The sequence below is a fragment of the Daphnia carinata genome, chromosome 9 (assembly GCF_022539665.2).
Source record: "Daphnia carinata strain CSIRO-1 chromosome 9, CSIRO_AGI_Dcar_HiC_V3, whole genome shotgun sequence".
NCBI classification, from domain to species: Eukaryota; Metazoa; Arthropoda; class Branchiopoda; order Diplostraca; family Daphniidae; genus Daphnia; species Daphnia carinata.
In genome coordinates, this window is record NC_081339.1 from 8,615,947 (window position 1) to 8,629,473 (window position 13,527).

Here is a 13,527-nt window from a genome sequence, read left to right on the forward strand (position 1 = left end):
ATCCTTCACAATGAGTTTCACCATTTGGGTAAAACAACTTTCGTTTTATTATTTTAAGCTCAAATAGATGTTGTCCTTTTTTTTTGGGCTCGTGATGGTAAATTGAAATTGAATTTTACTATGTTTGGATGGAACAGGCGTTAGCCTTAATTTGGCTGGTTGGCTCCGTGCATCCGCACACACTCCGTGCCGGCAATAGTAAGAACATTTTGTTTCGTTTAAGTTTCATATCAGTCACGATAAACAGAAAGCGGTTCAGGATCGCTGCAATTCTTTTTTTTTCTATTCAAATTTGTTTTTGTTTTTTGTGTTTCGTTTTGTTTGTATTATATATGAAGTAGAAACGTTTAGAAAAGTTCAAGCTTTTTTTGTTCGAAATCCTGGCTTTTTGGAACCCACAATAATTTTTGTTGGACAGTAGGGACTGGTTTCCCAACCGTGCACATCGTAGGTGGCGATCCCGCTAAGGCCGGTGAATTTCCTGAATTGGTAAGCTAATAACCTGCAATGCAAGTGAATTATTTCGTTGGCAGTTTTCAGTGTTAATCATTTCAATGTTCATATTTTTTTTTTTTCATAGAGCACACCGTCATGTAATTAAAAAAATTATTTATGTATTTGTTTCGTTTCCAGGCCAGTTTGGAATTGAATGGAGCTGGATGCGGTGGAACTTTGATTGGAGAACTACATATCTTGACAGCCGCTCACTGCGTTCATGGGTAAACTGATGAAGACCCTTTACTATCCATATTGAGGAAATGTTCTAGCAACAACTTCAATTTCTAATGTATGCTTGTTGTTGTTTTGTTTTTTCGAACCATTCGTTCCCTTTTGCGTGGATCCACCTTGATTTTAGGTCAGCCGATGCTACCAACTTCGTTGTGTATCTTAACACGTTGTCAGTTTCCGGTGGAGGAGACGGCTCCGTTACCAGACAAGTATCATCATTTAAGATGCACGAAGCTTACGACGATGCGACTCAGGTAAGTGTTTACAAAGAAAACTGTCTCCTACTTTAAACACTTATCTGTGATCATTTTTAAGCTAAGCGCAAAAATAGAAATGCGTCATTTAATTTCCTTTCGGAGAGTTTGAGTGTTTAGTAGTATTAGAAGCACGCTAACCTGTTTGCGATAGCAAATGGAAATATTTTCCACTATAGGATGCAATTCGAAATGTTAACGATTAGTTAAATTATTCTGTTCGCGAACATATTTTCGACTTCCAGGTGGAATGTGCTCATAAATTTTTTTAAAATGGACTATCGTGCTCATGAACTTCCCGTTAATTGCAGATGAATGACATTGCATTACTGGTGTTGAGTGAGCCGGTGACAGGCATCCAATTTGCCACTCTTCCGACGGATGACGCAACGACGGGGGAGCCTATTACGGATGCGCCTACGGATGCACCTACGCAACCGCCAACGCAACCGCCAACGCAACCACCCACGGAGCCGCCAACGGAACCGCCAACGAAACCACCAACGGAACCCACAACGGAACCCACAACTGAACCCACAACTACCACAAAACCTACTACTACCAAAAAACCCACTACTACCAAAAAACCGACGACCACCAAAAAACCCACTACTACCAAAAAACCGACGACCACCAAAAAACCGACGACCACCAAGAAACCGACAACTAAGAAACCGACACCTACCAAAAACCCGACAACCAAAAAGCCAACGGCGAAACCGACACCAACAAAGCCGCAACCTACCAAGAAACCTACGGTGAAGACAACAGCAAAACCTAAAACCACCAAAAAACCAACCATGAGAGCTTTCCCTGACTACGCCAATAAACCGGCCGTCATTGCTGGATGGGGAACAACCTCTTCGGGTGAAACATTCACTATTCCTTTGATACATCTGGAAATGTATTTACTATTTTCTTGTCCTTAAACGAAACGATTTCTTCGTTCGTTGGCTCAATAGGAGGAGCACGTCAGACGTATTGCTGAAGACCAACGTCACTATTCTAGATAATTCAGTTTGCGCCAGCCAATACCAATCTTTCGACGGCACTGCTATGCTGTGTGCCGCCGCAGATGGAAAAGACACTTGCCAGGTTATACCATCAAAATAAATATCAAGCTATCGTGGATTTTGCAATTCAGATAACAACATCCAAATGTCATTTGATTTGACAGGGTGACAGTGGCGGTCCGATTTACGTTGACGGCGTACAAGTCGGTATCACCTCCTTTGGCAGAGGTTGTGCTGATCCCAACTATGCCGGTGTTTATACACGAGTCAGCAATTACGTCAACTGGATTAAAACCACCCAGGCGAGTACTAGTGGCTAAGTAGCTTATCAAGTTTCGCAGATAAATCTATACGGTGTGCAGCCTTCGCCGTTACGACTGAACTTGTTTTAAAAGAAAACCTTTGTGTCCTTTGGCCTGCACTCAGCATCTTCTTAAAATATACCTTTAATGCATATTATAGTATTTAGTTTGAATACGCACGCGTGAGAAAAAAAATTCCCATTGTATTGGCGAAATAAATTCTTTATTGAGCAAGCATAAAACTGATGGTGTGTTTATCTCTACCCATTACTGTCTCTGCCTCTGCCCCTCCGCTACTCCAGTCCTCTATTATAGCACAACGGCAAACGTGTATCGACACGGTTTTACTAGTATTCGTCATCCGCTAATGAAGCAACCATCTTTCCTCTACGTTGAGAATGGCTGACTAAACGAAACTATGTCACAGTCCATTTACTGGTTCGTAAGTATGCAGATGGTGTAGGTGGAAAAACAGAGTGTTCCCCACCTGTGCCGCAGCCATTTTGATATACCCATGAATGTTTTTCAACTCTTTAATTGGAACAGTTATGTGTGTCGTAACATTGATGAAAACAATCGCAGGGGAACCCATTACAACGCAATTCCATACAAAAAAAGCGTGGAGAGGTGTAAGTTAATGTAATATAGAAACGTAATTAACTTTAAGATTCCTGCGCCCAAGGTCGTCAAAAATAATTGTCTTTTGACGTAATTTTCAACTTGTAAATTGAAGACAACAAAAAAAAAAGGAAATAGGTTACCACTTCCCCGCTTATTCCTTTCCATTTACATGGCCTTTCCTCCTCTTTCTTTAAACAAAGTAATCCCGGGCCAATTGTTACATGTAATACCTGTGTCATTTATTTCTATCATTGCCGTTGAGCATATTGTACGCAACCGTTTTTCTTTTCTCCAATCGTTTTTTGTTTTGTTTCAACGTGGTCATGAATCGAACCGTGCGTTAGTTCTGCGTTTATTGCCTTTAAGCTGAGCGTGAATTTTCTCTGTGTTGAATTGATGTTAGACCAGTACCTTTTTGTGCAACCCGGCTGTTCTAGTGTTACTTTCCGAAGTGAAAATGTATGGCCTATTAAAAAAAAACCTTAACTAGGCAATTCTTTGTTTATTTGCAACTTCTCCTTTAATGCCCAAAGCATGTCTATACGTCATCAACTCCCAGCCCCATCCCGGCACGTCTAGGGCCTGCCCGTGTTCTTTTCTCTAATACTGGCCCGATCTGTCTAACGGATGACCTTAATGGAAGGTCGTGCTGAGCGCTCGACTCTGCCTGTTAACACCTTGATTTAATTCAAATTTAAAGTATCCTTTTACTTTTTCCTGTGGCTTTGTGAAAAGAAAGCCAAGTTATATTTGTTGAACAAAGCAGCGAATTCAGGCCATCGTGTATTTAACTTGGGTATGTTATGTTGGCTTTATCTGGAGTTTTTTCACGTAGCCATTATTCGTAATGTATATTGAAGGCTTGTCACGGTCATTGCAATTGAGTCATATCTTATGTCTGTACAGTTGTAGAATTATTCTAATTAGTTCCATTTAATTTTTTTTTTCATTTCAGATACAAATTACTTGTTGAGACTGGAAAGCGATGAAGGCACGACTTCCGTGAACCCCCAATTCAGGGTAACTAGTGCAAATAGAATATGCAATGAAAGTTCCTCCAGGTAGTGGTTGGGTGAAATTTGTCCACCATTCTTCGAATGCCATTGGATGCATCCATTCGTCGCTTGTTGTTCGTTACTGAGAAACATAGCAAAATAGGGAACGCATGTGTATGAGTGTCGGGAACCGCGCCTTGTGCATAGAAAATGACTCACCTTCATTCCACCCCCCACTCCCATGTTATCAAAGTCCTAAATCTGAAACTCGCGTCAAAGGGTGCCGACCTACCGACCATTGCACTTGTGTAGCTTTTAGATACTGTATGACATCAAAGCCAGCGAAGGTGGCCGAACTCACTGGTGCGAGACACATGTGCGCTTGAGTTTACTGGTTTCACGTATATTTTTTTAATTGACACGCATGATTGTGTGTTGCGGGAGTGTCCAATAGAATTTCAGTACCTGTACGGTATACGTGCGTGATTGGTATCTCCATCTTTTTTTTATTCCGTTCTGTTAATCACATGGCCTGCACATGGCCTGGATTCAAACTTTTCAAATGCTTGGGCAGACCGATCTGTTTTCCAGCAATGGCGGGAAGCTAACAAAATTTGTGAGACAATCGCAGTTTGGGTCTCCCTCGAATTGGAATAAAAAGGAGACGCTCGATCGCGATGATCATTCGTCGATCGCCATCGCTGCCTAGCTGTGTTTTAGAGATACTGGTGACGCTCTGGCGATCTACTGTACGTCCTTCACAATGAGTCTCACCGCTTGGGTAAAATAACTTTCGTTTTATCATTTCAATCTAGAATAGATGTTGTCTTCTTTTTTGACCCGTGATGGTAAGTAGAAATTGAACTTAGCTATGTGTGGATGGAACAGGCTTTAGGCTTTATTTGGCTGGTTGGTTTCGTGCATCCGCATACACTACGTGCTGGAAATAGTGAGAGCATTTTTGTTTGTTAAGTTTTGTATCAATCATGATAAATAGATAACGACTAGAATAGATGAAATTCTTTTGTTACTTAAATTTGTTTTATCTTATATATTTTTTTTTTACATAAAGTACATAAATTCTAAAAAACCCCAATTTTTTTTTTTTGGCCATAAATCCCGATTATTTTGAATCCACAATAATTTTCGTTGGACTTTAGAGACTGGCTTGCCAACCATATCCATCGTCGGTGGAACTCTGGCCAATGCCGGTGAATTTCCTCACTTGGTAAGCTAATAACCTGCAATGCAAATGAATTATTCTGATGGCAGTTTTCTGTTTTATTCCGTTGAATTAAAATTTTTTTATTCCATACGGAACACCGTCATGCAATTTCTTATTTATTTATGTATTTGTTTCGTTTTTAGGCCGCTATGGATTTGAATGGATTTTTGTGTAGTGGAACTTTGATTGGAGAAAAACATATCTTGACAGCGGCTGAATGTGTTTATGGGTAAACTGATGAACACCCTATACTATCCATAATAAGGAAATATTTCAACAACAATTTCAATTTTCAATGTATGCTATGTTTTTTTTTCGAACCGTGCGTTCCTTTTCGCATGGATGCACTCTGATTTTAGTAATTCCGATCCTTCAGGCTTCGTTGTGAATGTTAACACGTTGTCAATTTTTGGTGGAGAGAACGGCACGGTTAAAACAGGAGTATCGTCCGTTGTTATACACGAAGCTTACGACTATGCAACTAACGTAAGCTTTTACTAAGAAAACTTACTCCTATTTTTTAACATTTATTTGCGATAATTGAAAGCTAATCGCAAAATTTGAAATGCGACACTCAATTTCCTTTGAGTACTGTTTAGTAGTACAAGAAGCACGCTAACCTATTTGCGATAGAAAATGGAAATATTTTGCACTATAGTATCCAATTCAAAATGTTAACGATTAGTTTGATTATTCTGTTTGCGAAACACATTTTCGACTTCCAAATCATCTATTCATTACTTGTTTGAAAGGGACTACTGTCTTTAAACTTCGCGTTAATTACAGATTGAATGACATTGCATTACTGGTGTTGAATGTAACAGTGACGGGTATCCAATTTGCCACTATTCTGACGGACGACGCAACGACAGAACAGCCAACAGCGGAGCCTATTACGGATGAGCCTACGGATGCACCTACGAAACTGCCAACAGAACCCACAACTACCAAAAAACCGATAACCACCAAAAAAACGACAACCACAAAACCGACAACCACCAAGAAACCGACAACCACCAAGAAACCGACAACCACCAAGAAACCGACAACAACCAAAAAACCGACAACAACCAAAAAACCGACAACCGCAAAACCGACAACCACCAAGAAACCGACAACCACAAAACCGACAACCACCAAAAAACCGACAACAATAAAACCTAAAACCACGAAGAAACCAGCCATGAGAGCTTTTCCTGACTACGTCAACAAACCGGCCGTCGTTGCTGGATGGGGACCAAACTACTTTGGTTAAACATTCTCTATTCCATTGATAAATTGCTGGAAATGTATTTGCCATTTCCTTGTCCTAAACAAACGATTTCTTCTTTCGTTGGCTCAATAGATGGAAACGTGTCACTCGTATTGCTGAAGACCGACGTCACTGTTCAAGATAATTCTATTTGCGCCAGTCAATACGGATCAGGGTTCAACAGCACTGCTATGCTGTGTGCCTCTGCAGATGGAAAAGGCGCTTGCCAGGTCACTGCCTCAAGAAAACTATTAAATCATCATCGAATTTGCAATGCAGACCACGATATTTAAATGGCAATTTTATTTTTGTAGAGTGACGCTGGCGGTCCGATTTATGTAGACGGCGTTCAAGTCGGCATCATTTCGTTTAGCAGAGGTTGCGCTGATCCCAACTATGCCGGTGTTTATACACGAATCAGCAGTTACGTCAGCTGGATTAAAACCAACCAGGCGAATACTAGTAGCTAAATATTTTGCCAATTTTCACCGATACATCCATACGGTGTGCAGCTTTCGCCGTTACGACTGAACTTGTTTTAAAAGAAAACCTTTTGGTCTTTTCACCTGCATTCAGCATCTTTCTAAAATGTACCTTAAATGCATTTTATAGCATTTAGTTTAAAGAGACACGCGTGGGAAAAAAAATTCCCATTATATTGGCAAAATAAATTCTTTACTGATCAAGCATGAAACTGTTGATGTGCATATATTCTTCTTATTAGAGTTTGCCAGTCTCAGCAACTAACCCAACTTCAAACAAAATCCGAATCTGTTTTTATTAATCGTAGCGTAGTTCAAATACGCCTTTTTTTACCCAATTTAATGTTTTTAGCAAAGTACAAAAGGGATCCTTGTTCACGCAATTTTCAACATGCCACTCCCATAGAGAAAAGAAAAGAAAGCAAAAGGGTTGCCACTTCCCTTTTTATTCCTATTCTTGTTAGATTGCCCTTCCCCCTTTTTTTCTTGAGAAAGAAAAATTGGGCAGGTTGTTATGCAACTATGCCACCATTTAGCCCTTTGTTTCTCCTTGACCATGCCAGACGCAACAGTTGCGCACCTGTCTGAATTGTTTCTAGTTGGAACTTGGAAGCCAACACGCATCCAACCGTGCATTTATGGTTTGTGTTAACATTTTCCTCAGCGTGAACTTTTTGTTTTGATCTGATGTTTGTTTGTGTGATTCTTCGTAAAAAGTTCAGAAGGCTGAACAATGGCAGATGTACGAAATGAAGTCCTGCAAGTATGAAAATTTACTATCATCGTTTAAGTGTCTAGTACTCAATCAATGTATTTGCAGACTGACGTAGTTTAGGTATTTGGAGCTACTCCCCTAAAATTGTTCAATTTCACAGTGTTTTCAACTAGATTTAATTAACTCCCTGATTTAAATCTTAATTGACAATTGTTATGGTTGATGGATTCGCTGCATCTAACTTGCATGGGCAATGAAATTTGAAAAACAGCGTGCTTGGGTAATACTTGTTACTCTTTTCCTTGAACATTATCGATAGCCGCCATTCATCGTTTCTTAAAACTTCACTTTCAGAGGACACAGGAGTACGCAGAACGTTTCATTGCTTAGCTTCCAGCTACGGCTTGTCGTTTAGGTTACAGGGAAAGTGGCCGGCCTGACAAAAGCAATGCAGATGTTCACGTGTAGTGTTGCAGCTGTTAGCCTTTTATAAGCTACCTTCCACACACTTTTTTTGCCTACATATTTAGACTATATGTTGTATTTCTAGAATATCTAATAGGTTATCAGCACATGTTGCCGATCTTCGTGATTCGTACCTCACTTTGATTTCATTTTCCTTATATTCTGCCACCCTTATGTGAATTCAAACTCGACGATGCACGGGGGCAGCCTGTCCAGTTTTCCTGCGATGACAGAAGGCTGCTAAAGTTAGTTGACAAGAGGCAATTGAATACCTGCCGCACGCAAATTTAAGAAAAGGTAACGTTATAACACGTTACGTGCCTATAGCTGCGCTTTACAATGAGCCTTGTTATTTGAGTAATACACATTTTCACTTTTATATTGAAGCTAAAACAGATGGTGTCTCTAATGTTTTACCTCGTTCTGGTTAATTTTAAAAAATGAATTTAACTTTGTTCGATGGAATGGGCATTGAGCCTTTTGTGGTTGGCTGATTCACGGCATCCGCACATACATACATATCACATACTGTACATATCTTGCATTCAAAATGTAATCCTGACGAACATCATCTTTATTCATAAATCATCTGCCGTTGAAATGAAAAAAAAAAATAATAATCTTCCTTAGAGGATGTAGTTGTCATTTTGTAAAATCATTTTGAAAAGCATCAAGAAACGGGGCCTACTCCTAACGTTTCTGTTGGTTTTTTGCCCATCCATCGAATACGACAAGATCCGATAAGTTATAAATTTTCTAAGATACCATTTTGGGCGAACAGTACATTTTAAAAATTACACCAGGAGTATTGTCGATAGTGGGGAAAAAACGTGACAAGCGCTTTGAATTTAGAAATGAATGAAGTATTTGCGATATTAAAGTTTAAGTTTATCCATTGCAATATTCCAATGTTTTTGGTTGTGGGCTGCTTCCATGATTTCTTGGTGTTTGCGTTTTTGCTCTTCTAGCCTAATGAATTCTTCTTCTCTACGTTGCTTTTGATCAACTTGGGCCAACAAGTCCTCTTTCATTTGAATTTGTTTATTTTTGGTGTCCATCTCTTTCATCTTCATTTGATTATGGTAGCTCTCAAGCGAGCGAATAAGTTCCTCCCGATCAAGTAAAAGTCGCTCTCTTTCTTGCCGTGCTACAAACAGTCTTTCGTCAATCTAAAGAAATTTGAACTATGTAGAACGGGCGGTTTAAATGATTCATACAAAAATAGGTGCCTTGCCTGTTTTTTCTGGATCGTTATCACATCTTCCATTAACTTCTTGCGAGCTAATCTTTCCGCTTCCCACTCTGATTCTCGTTTTTCCCACAGTTTTTTGGCCTCTTCCCTGTCCATAGAGATACGTTAAAATTCACTTGTTCACTTTACAACTAAACAGAAAGGAAGCGTGAATTACTGGAATAAAAACTCGCTTTGCTGCAAGCGTTCTTTCTCAATTTGACGATGGTTTTCAAGGAGTTCTAAAAATCGCATTATGTCTTGACGTGTTTTTTCCTTTTTTTCGGAACGATCACTTTCGGCAAGCTTTTCCACGAAATTCATTTCTCTTTCCAGATCAGCGGTCACTTCTTTCGAACGTTGTCTCAGTTTTGCCAAATGTTGTTTGGTCAAAAATTCTCTGAAAATACACCTTATATTATCCAAAACAATTGTTTAGAAAAAATATATATTATACCCATTTTGTTTTTTTCTTGCTCTTTCATCTTCTTTCTTTTTCATTTCTTCTTTAATAGCCTCCAAGCTTGCAGCTTCTGCTATCAATCTCTCCTGTTCTCGTCGTTTTTCATTTGCCTCAAAGTCCATTACCCTGTGAGGGAAACACCCTTAGATGAAAATGATGGGGTACACAAACATTTTATGTACCTCAGTTGTTCAACTTGAGCATCCAAGTCTTTTTTCCACTGCTGTTTCTTTTCCAATTCCATCTGTCGTTCTAGTTCATCTCTACGCTTCTCTTCTTGGACCAAGCGTTCCATTTGTGCAGCCTCCCTTTTCTTTTCTTCCATTAACCTAGCTTTCTCCTCTTCTCTTTGCTGTAATTGTATTGTCCACATTTCTTTCTGCTGTTGTCTTTTCAATTCAGATTCAAACACTCTGAAGGAATCATTGGTAGATTTCCATTTTTCGTGTTCCTTCTTTTCCAAGAATTCACTCAGCTTTGCACTTTTAGAGTGCCGAAAATGTTGTACTTTATCTTTCATATTTTCCCATTTTTGTTTTTCTTCTTCTTCCTGAATTGCTTTCATTGCTTCTTCTTCCTTCAATTTTTCTGCTTGATATAATTTTTTTAGTTTTATTCTTCGATTTTCAACATCTATTTCTGTGTCACGGAGCTTGGACTGACGATGGCTCAGCTGTGCACTCCTGGGGGATGTCCAATCATCAAACTTCTCAGTTTGTAGGTTACAATTTTGGAAATACCTGTCATTTGATCGAGCTGTTTCGGTTCGGCGATTTTCAGCTTCACGTTTACGAATGATTTCATTTTCTAATCGCATTTTGATAACGGGTAGCGAAGCGCTGTACCTGTCCATGTTCGAAAAACTACTACGAGGTCGAAATGAATTGCTCATTTCTTGAAATATTAGTACAATAATTTCCAAAGTAAAATTCGAAGAAAGTTTGTGAAACGTGAACGTGAACGCGTTTAGTTGAGAATCTTGTTTTCAAAAAGAGTTGTTGATAATGGTACCTATGACAACGAAGTTGCCACGTCGTTGGTATTTCTGTTCAGAAAAACGCCTAAGGCCATGCCCATGCCCATTTACTTTTCTAATTCTAGAGGCCTGCTGATTTGCTGAAAGTGGATTTCGAAATGATTTGTAAAAAATATCAATGCGGCATTTTTTATTTTTTGATTGAAAGTGGTTAGTATTTCAGGTTTAACTCCTCAAGAACTGTTTTCTATAAAGTCGATATTCTAGCCTTCCATCCTAGCTATGGTTCAATGACGTCATTTGCTCTCCGCTGTTTATCATTTAAGAGGCCCTTTAAAGTCAGTGCGTAGGAAGGGTTTCTACGAAACACATCCCAGTTGGGTTGTTCGTTCTTTAGTGAAGAGAATGAATAACTAATTTCGAGGTTTCAACGTTTTCACAAGCTTATGGCCACTTTCGCCAAAATTTTACCAAGATAACAATTTTTTAAACCACGGATCTTGACAACTGTATGTGATACATTTCTGAATTGCAGTACTGAACTGTGAAACAAAGTCTTATGTGCCAATATCCAAGAAATCAACATGCCTTTACCTACAGCAAGATGTTTGGAAGATCAACAAGATTCCTCTTCTGAGTATGATTCTCTTCCTGACATTTCTGTTGTGGATGTGTTTGATCTTGCCTCTGATGTTGGTAATGAGTTAGAAAAAATTATAAATATCCACGGGAATGAACTAGTCCAAGGTTTGATGCAAAAGGTGATTAGAGTTCTGGAGTTGCTTGATAAGACCTCAAAAAGGTAAGTCATCAATGAAAAATTTGTTTAAAAAACCAATTTCTTATTTGATAATATTATTGTAGGCAAGAATCAGAGCGCCAACTTGTAGAAGAGTTACAGAATAATATCAGTCTTCTTGAACGTGAGAAAAGAGAGAAAGCTGTTGACAGGTTACGTTATGAAAGAGAAATTGAACAGTTGGAAGAAAACTGGAAAAAAGAAACACAAGAACTTCTCGGGAAAATTACCAGAGTCCAAGAAGAAAATAAGCGATTATCTTCCTCATTGAAAGAGAGTAAAGAAAAAAGTGTTTCAAAAAGTAATTTTTCTTTTTTTATCATGACTTATTAATAATATTATAAATTTTTGGCCACTTCATATTAGAACCTGTACTCAAGGAACCTGATTGGGACATATTTGAAAAGCTCAGGGAAGCAAATGAGAAACAGAGAGATCTGTTGCGCTGTAGGGATAAGGAGTTCCAAGATAAAGTTGCTGAAAATGAATCTGTAAATTTTCATTTATAATTTTTTAAAAATATGTTATTGTCCATAATTAAGGCAAGACTAATTTGAGTATTGATAGTTAAAAAATCAGGTGGAACGTGTGACGGAGATTAACAAAGAATTACGGAGAAAGCAAAGCCACATGTCTCAGCAAATGAGGTCACTGGTTGAAGAAAGAGCGGATTTGCAGGCTTTACACCAAGAGCAGTCGAGGAACTTAACCGCACTCCAAAAGCGACTGGGCGTTGCACAACGAGACAATGAAGATTTGATTCAGTGCCAGGTAACTGGCTATGTCTGTGCAGACATGTACCTTATATTTAATGTACAATTACTTATATTATTTTTTTCCTTTTTATTTTCATCTATAAAGAACGATGTGCCAGATCTCACCAATAAAATTGTAATCGATATCAATGACCCTAATCGTCCTCGATTCACCATAGCTGAGCTTAAAGAGATTTTGTGTGAGCGAAACGAGCTTAAAGCTCGCGTAAGTGACCTGGTTGATGAGCTCGCGCTCTACCGGCCCAGTAAAAACCATTCCAAGTAAGATCATCATTCACGCGAAGTTGAACTTCTGTTCTCATAATTGCTTTCCTTCCTGTCGATATGGAAGTCCTGAAAGGGTATCACCTACAAATGGCGGGTCAATTGTTTCTTCCGCTGATCTTCTTGTATCAGAAATTGACGAATGTTCTACTGATTTACCGGTTCAGGGCCCTCTGCCCTACGAACCGGATGATGCGCCATGGAAACGGCCAACTTCTAGACGAAAGGAGTCGAGCATAAGGAAATTGTAAGTCTATTGGGATTCCGAAATATTTGAACTTCGCTGCTTATTGGCTTTTGGAATTCTTTTTCTTTTTCAGTTCTATTTTTGTTTTGTTTTTGTTTTTAGGTTTTCTACCTTGTCTTCTTTCCCTCGTTTATTAGCTCCGCGCACTGTAGATGGTGCGAAATGACCTGAAGTGTCTTCCAACTTGTGATATTTTGCTAGCCATTGTCCTTGTATATTGGTTCGGATAGACCGAACAGAGTGTACAGCGGTATAATTTTGTAACGTCCATTGCTTTCTTTTTCCAGGTTTAAAAAACTTGTTATGTTGCCAAGTGCGGGACTTTTGAATCCTCAGTGACGAGTACCAAAAGTTGGTTGACTGTTTTCTCTCAAAAAGATATGCCGAACAAAGTTTTTCGTAGCAATTTTAGTTTAAAATCGACTGTCATTTATTCGCGGTGTTTTAAAGTTTGCATCATTTCCATTAAATGTGGCCATAGGTACCCAAACGATCTGTAAACGTCAAAGGCGTTCTTGCCAATGCCGTTTTAGAATCTAGTGATCTATTCGATCATTAATAGTAAACCAAATACTATGTATCCAACATAATCTAGATGAGATACTCCGCCCCTACCTTATCCAAAGACTAAAGACATTTATTATTAGGACGTTTGATTTACCATTAACGATGTGAAATACACACATAAAAAAAAAGACCGTGTTGTGCAGATGGATTT

At 38.9% G+C, this 13,527-nt stretch overlaps 3 protein-coding genes and 1 long non-coding RNA gene across 7 annotated transcripts; 3 read left to right on the plus strand and 1 right to left on the minus strand.

Moving 5' to 3' along the window:
• The first annotated feature begins 848 nt into the window (after positions 1 to 848).
• On the plus strand, positions 849 to 7,001 carry LOC130700960 (salivary glue protein Sgs-3-like). Its single transcript, XM_059496828.1, has 4 exons — positions 849 to 983; positions 1,295 to 1,850; positions 6,485 to 6,621; positions 6,706 to 7,001. The coding sequence occupies exons 1-4, from the start codon at positions 954 to 956 to the stop codon at positions 6,859 to 6,861; spliced, it is 879 nt and encodes a 292-aa protein (XP_059352811.1). The 5' UTR covers positions 849 to 953; the 3' UTR covers positions 6,862 to 7,001.
• On the plus strand, positions 4,557 to 6,102 carry LOC130700963 (uncharacterized). The gene is made up of 4 exons (XR_009421724.1): positions 4,557 to 4,695; positions 5,075 to 5,142; positions 5,283 to 5,625; positions 5,964 to 6,102. It is a non-coding gene; the product is annotated as an uncharacterized LOC130700963 (long non-coding RNA).
• Positions 7,002 to 8,675: 1,674 nt separating the features above from the next.
• Positions 8,676 to 10,739, minus strand: LOC130700942 (trichoplein keratin filament-binding protein-like). The gene is made up of 5 exons (XM_057522935.2): positions 9,930 to 10,739; positions 9,742 to 9,873; positions 9,463 to 9,684; positions 9,288 to 9,393; positions 8,676 to 9,222 (listed from the first exon to the last, which is right to left on the minus strand). Exons 1-5 carry the CDS (start codon positions 10,637 to 10,639, stop codon positions 8,929 to 8,931), a joined length of 1,464 nt encoding a protein of 487 aa, XP_057378918.1. The 5' UTR covers positions 10,640 to 10,739; the 3' UTR covers positions 8,676 to 8,928.
• A 298-nt stretch (positions 10,740 to 11,037) lies between these two features.
• LOC130700950 (RILP-like protein homolog) lies at positions 11,038 to 13,506 on the plus strand. 4 transcript variants are annotated; one of them, XR_009003925.1, is made up of 8 exons: positions 11,038 to 11,525; positions 11,588 to 11,823; positions 11,889 to 12,013; positions 12,090 to 12,293; positions 12,384 to 12,559; positions 12,630 to 12,809; positions 12,912 to 13,029; positions 13,097 to 13,506. XR_009003925.1 is itself a non-coding variant. In XM_057522942.2 (7 exons), exons 1-7 carry the CDS (start codon positions 11,308 to 11,310, stop codon positions 12,973 to 12,975), a joined length of 1,203 nt encoding a protein of 400 aa, XP_057378925.1. In that variant the 5' UTR covers positions 11,039 to 11,307; the 3' UTR covers positions 12,976 to 13,506. The 4 variants fall into 4 exon arrangements, 3 of the variants coding, with proteins under 3 accessions (XP_057378925.1, XP_057378926.1, XP_057378927.1); XM_057522942.2 differs by having other exon boundaries at positions 11,039 to 11,525; positions 12,912 to 13,506; XM_057522943.1 differs by lacking the exon at positions 12,912 to 13,029 and having other exon boundaries at positions 11,039 to 11,525.
• Positions 13,507 to 13,527: the final 21 nt, after the last annotated feature.

Bases quoted from the DNA above. Each gene is read 5' to 3' on its own strand.
- LOC130700950 (XM_057522942.2), top strand. From the start codon at position 11,308: ATGCCTTTACCTACAGCAAGATGTTTGGAAGATCAACAAGATTCCTCT. The intron at 11,824-11,888 runs GTAATTTTTCTT...ACTTCATATTAG, and splicing joins AGAAAAAAGTGTTTCAAAAA to AACCTGTACTCAAGGAACCT. The intron at 12,810-12,911 runs GTAAGTCTATTG...TTTTGTTTTTAG, and splicing joins GAGTCGAGCATAAGGAAATT to GTTTTCTACCTTGTCTTCTT.
- LOC130700942 (XM_057522935.2), bottom strand. From the start codon at position 10,639: ATGAGCAATTCATTTCGACCTCGTAGTAGTTTTTCGAACATGGACAGG. The intron at 9,685-9,741 runs GTATAATATATA...GTGTATTTTCAG, and splicing joins GCAAGAAAAAAACAAAATGG to AGAATTTTTGACCAAACAAC. The intron at 9,394-9,462 runs GTAATTCACGCT...CTCTATGGACAG, and splicing joins CAAAGCGAGTTTTTATTCCA to GGAAGAGGCCAAAAAACTGT.
- LOC130700960 (XM_059496828.1), top strand. From the start codon at position 954: ATGCACGAAGCTTACGACGATGCGACTCAG. The intron at 984-1,294 runs GTAAGTGTTTAC...CGTTAATTGCAG, and splicing joins CTTACGACGATGCGACTCAG to ATGAATGACATTGCATTACT. The intron at 6,622-6,705 runs GTCACTGCCTCA...TTATTTTTGTAG, and splicing joins ATGGAAAAGGCGCTTGCCAG to AGTGACGCTGGCGGTCCGAT.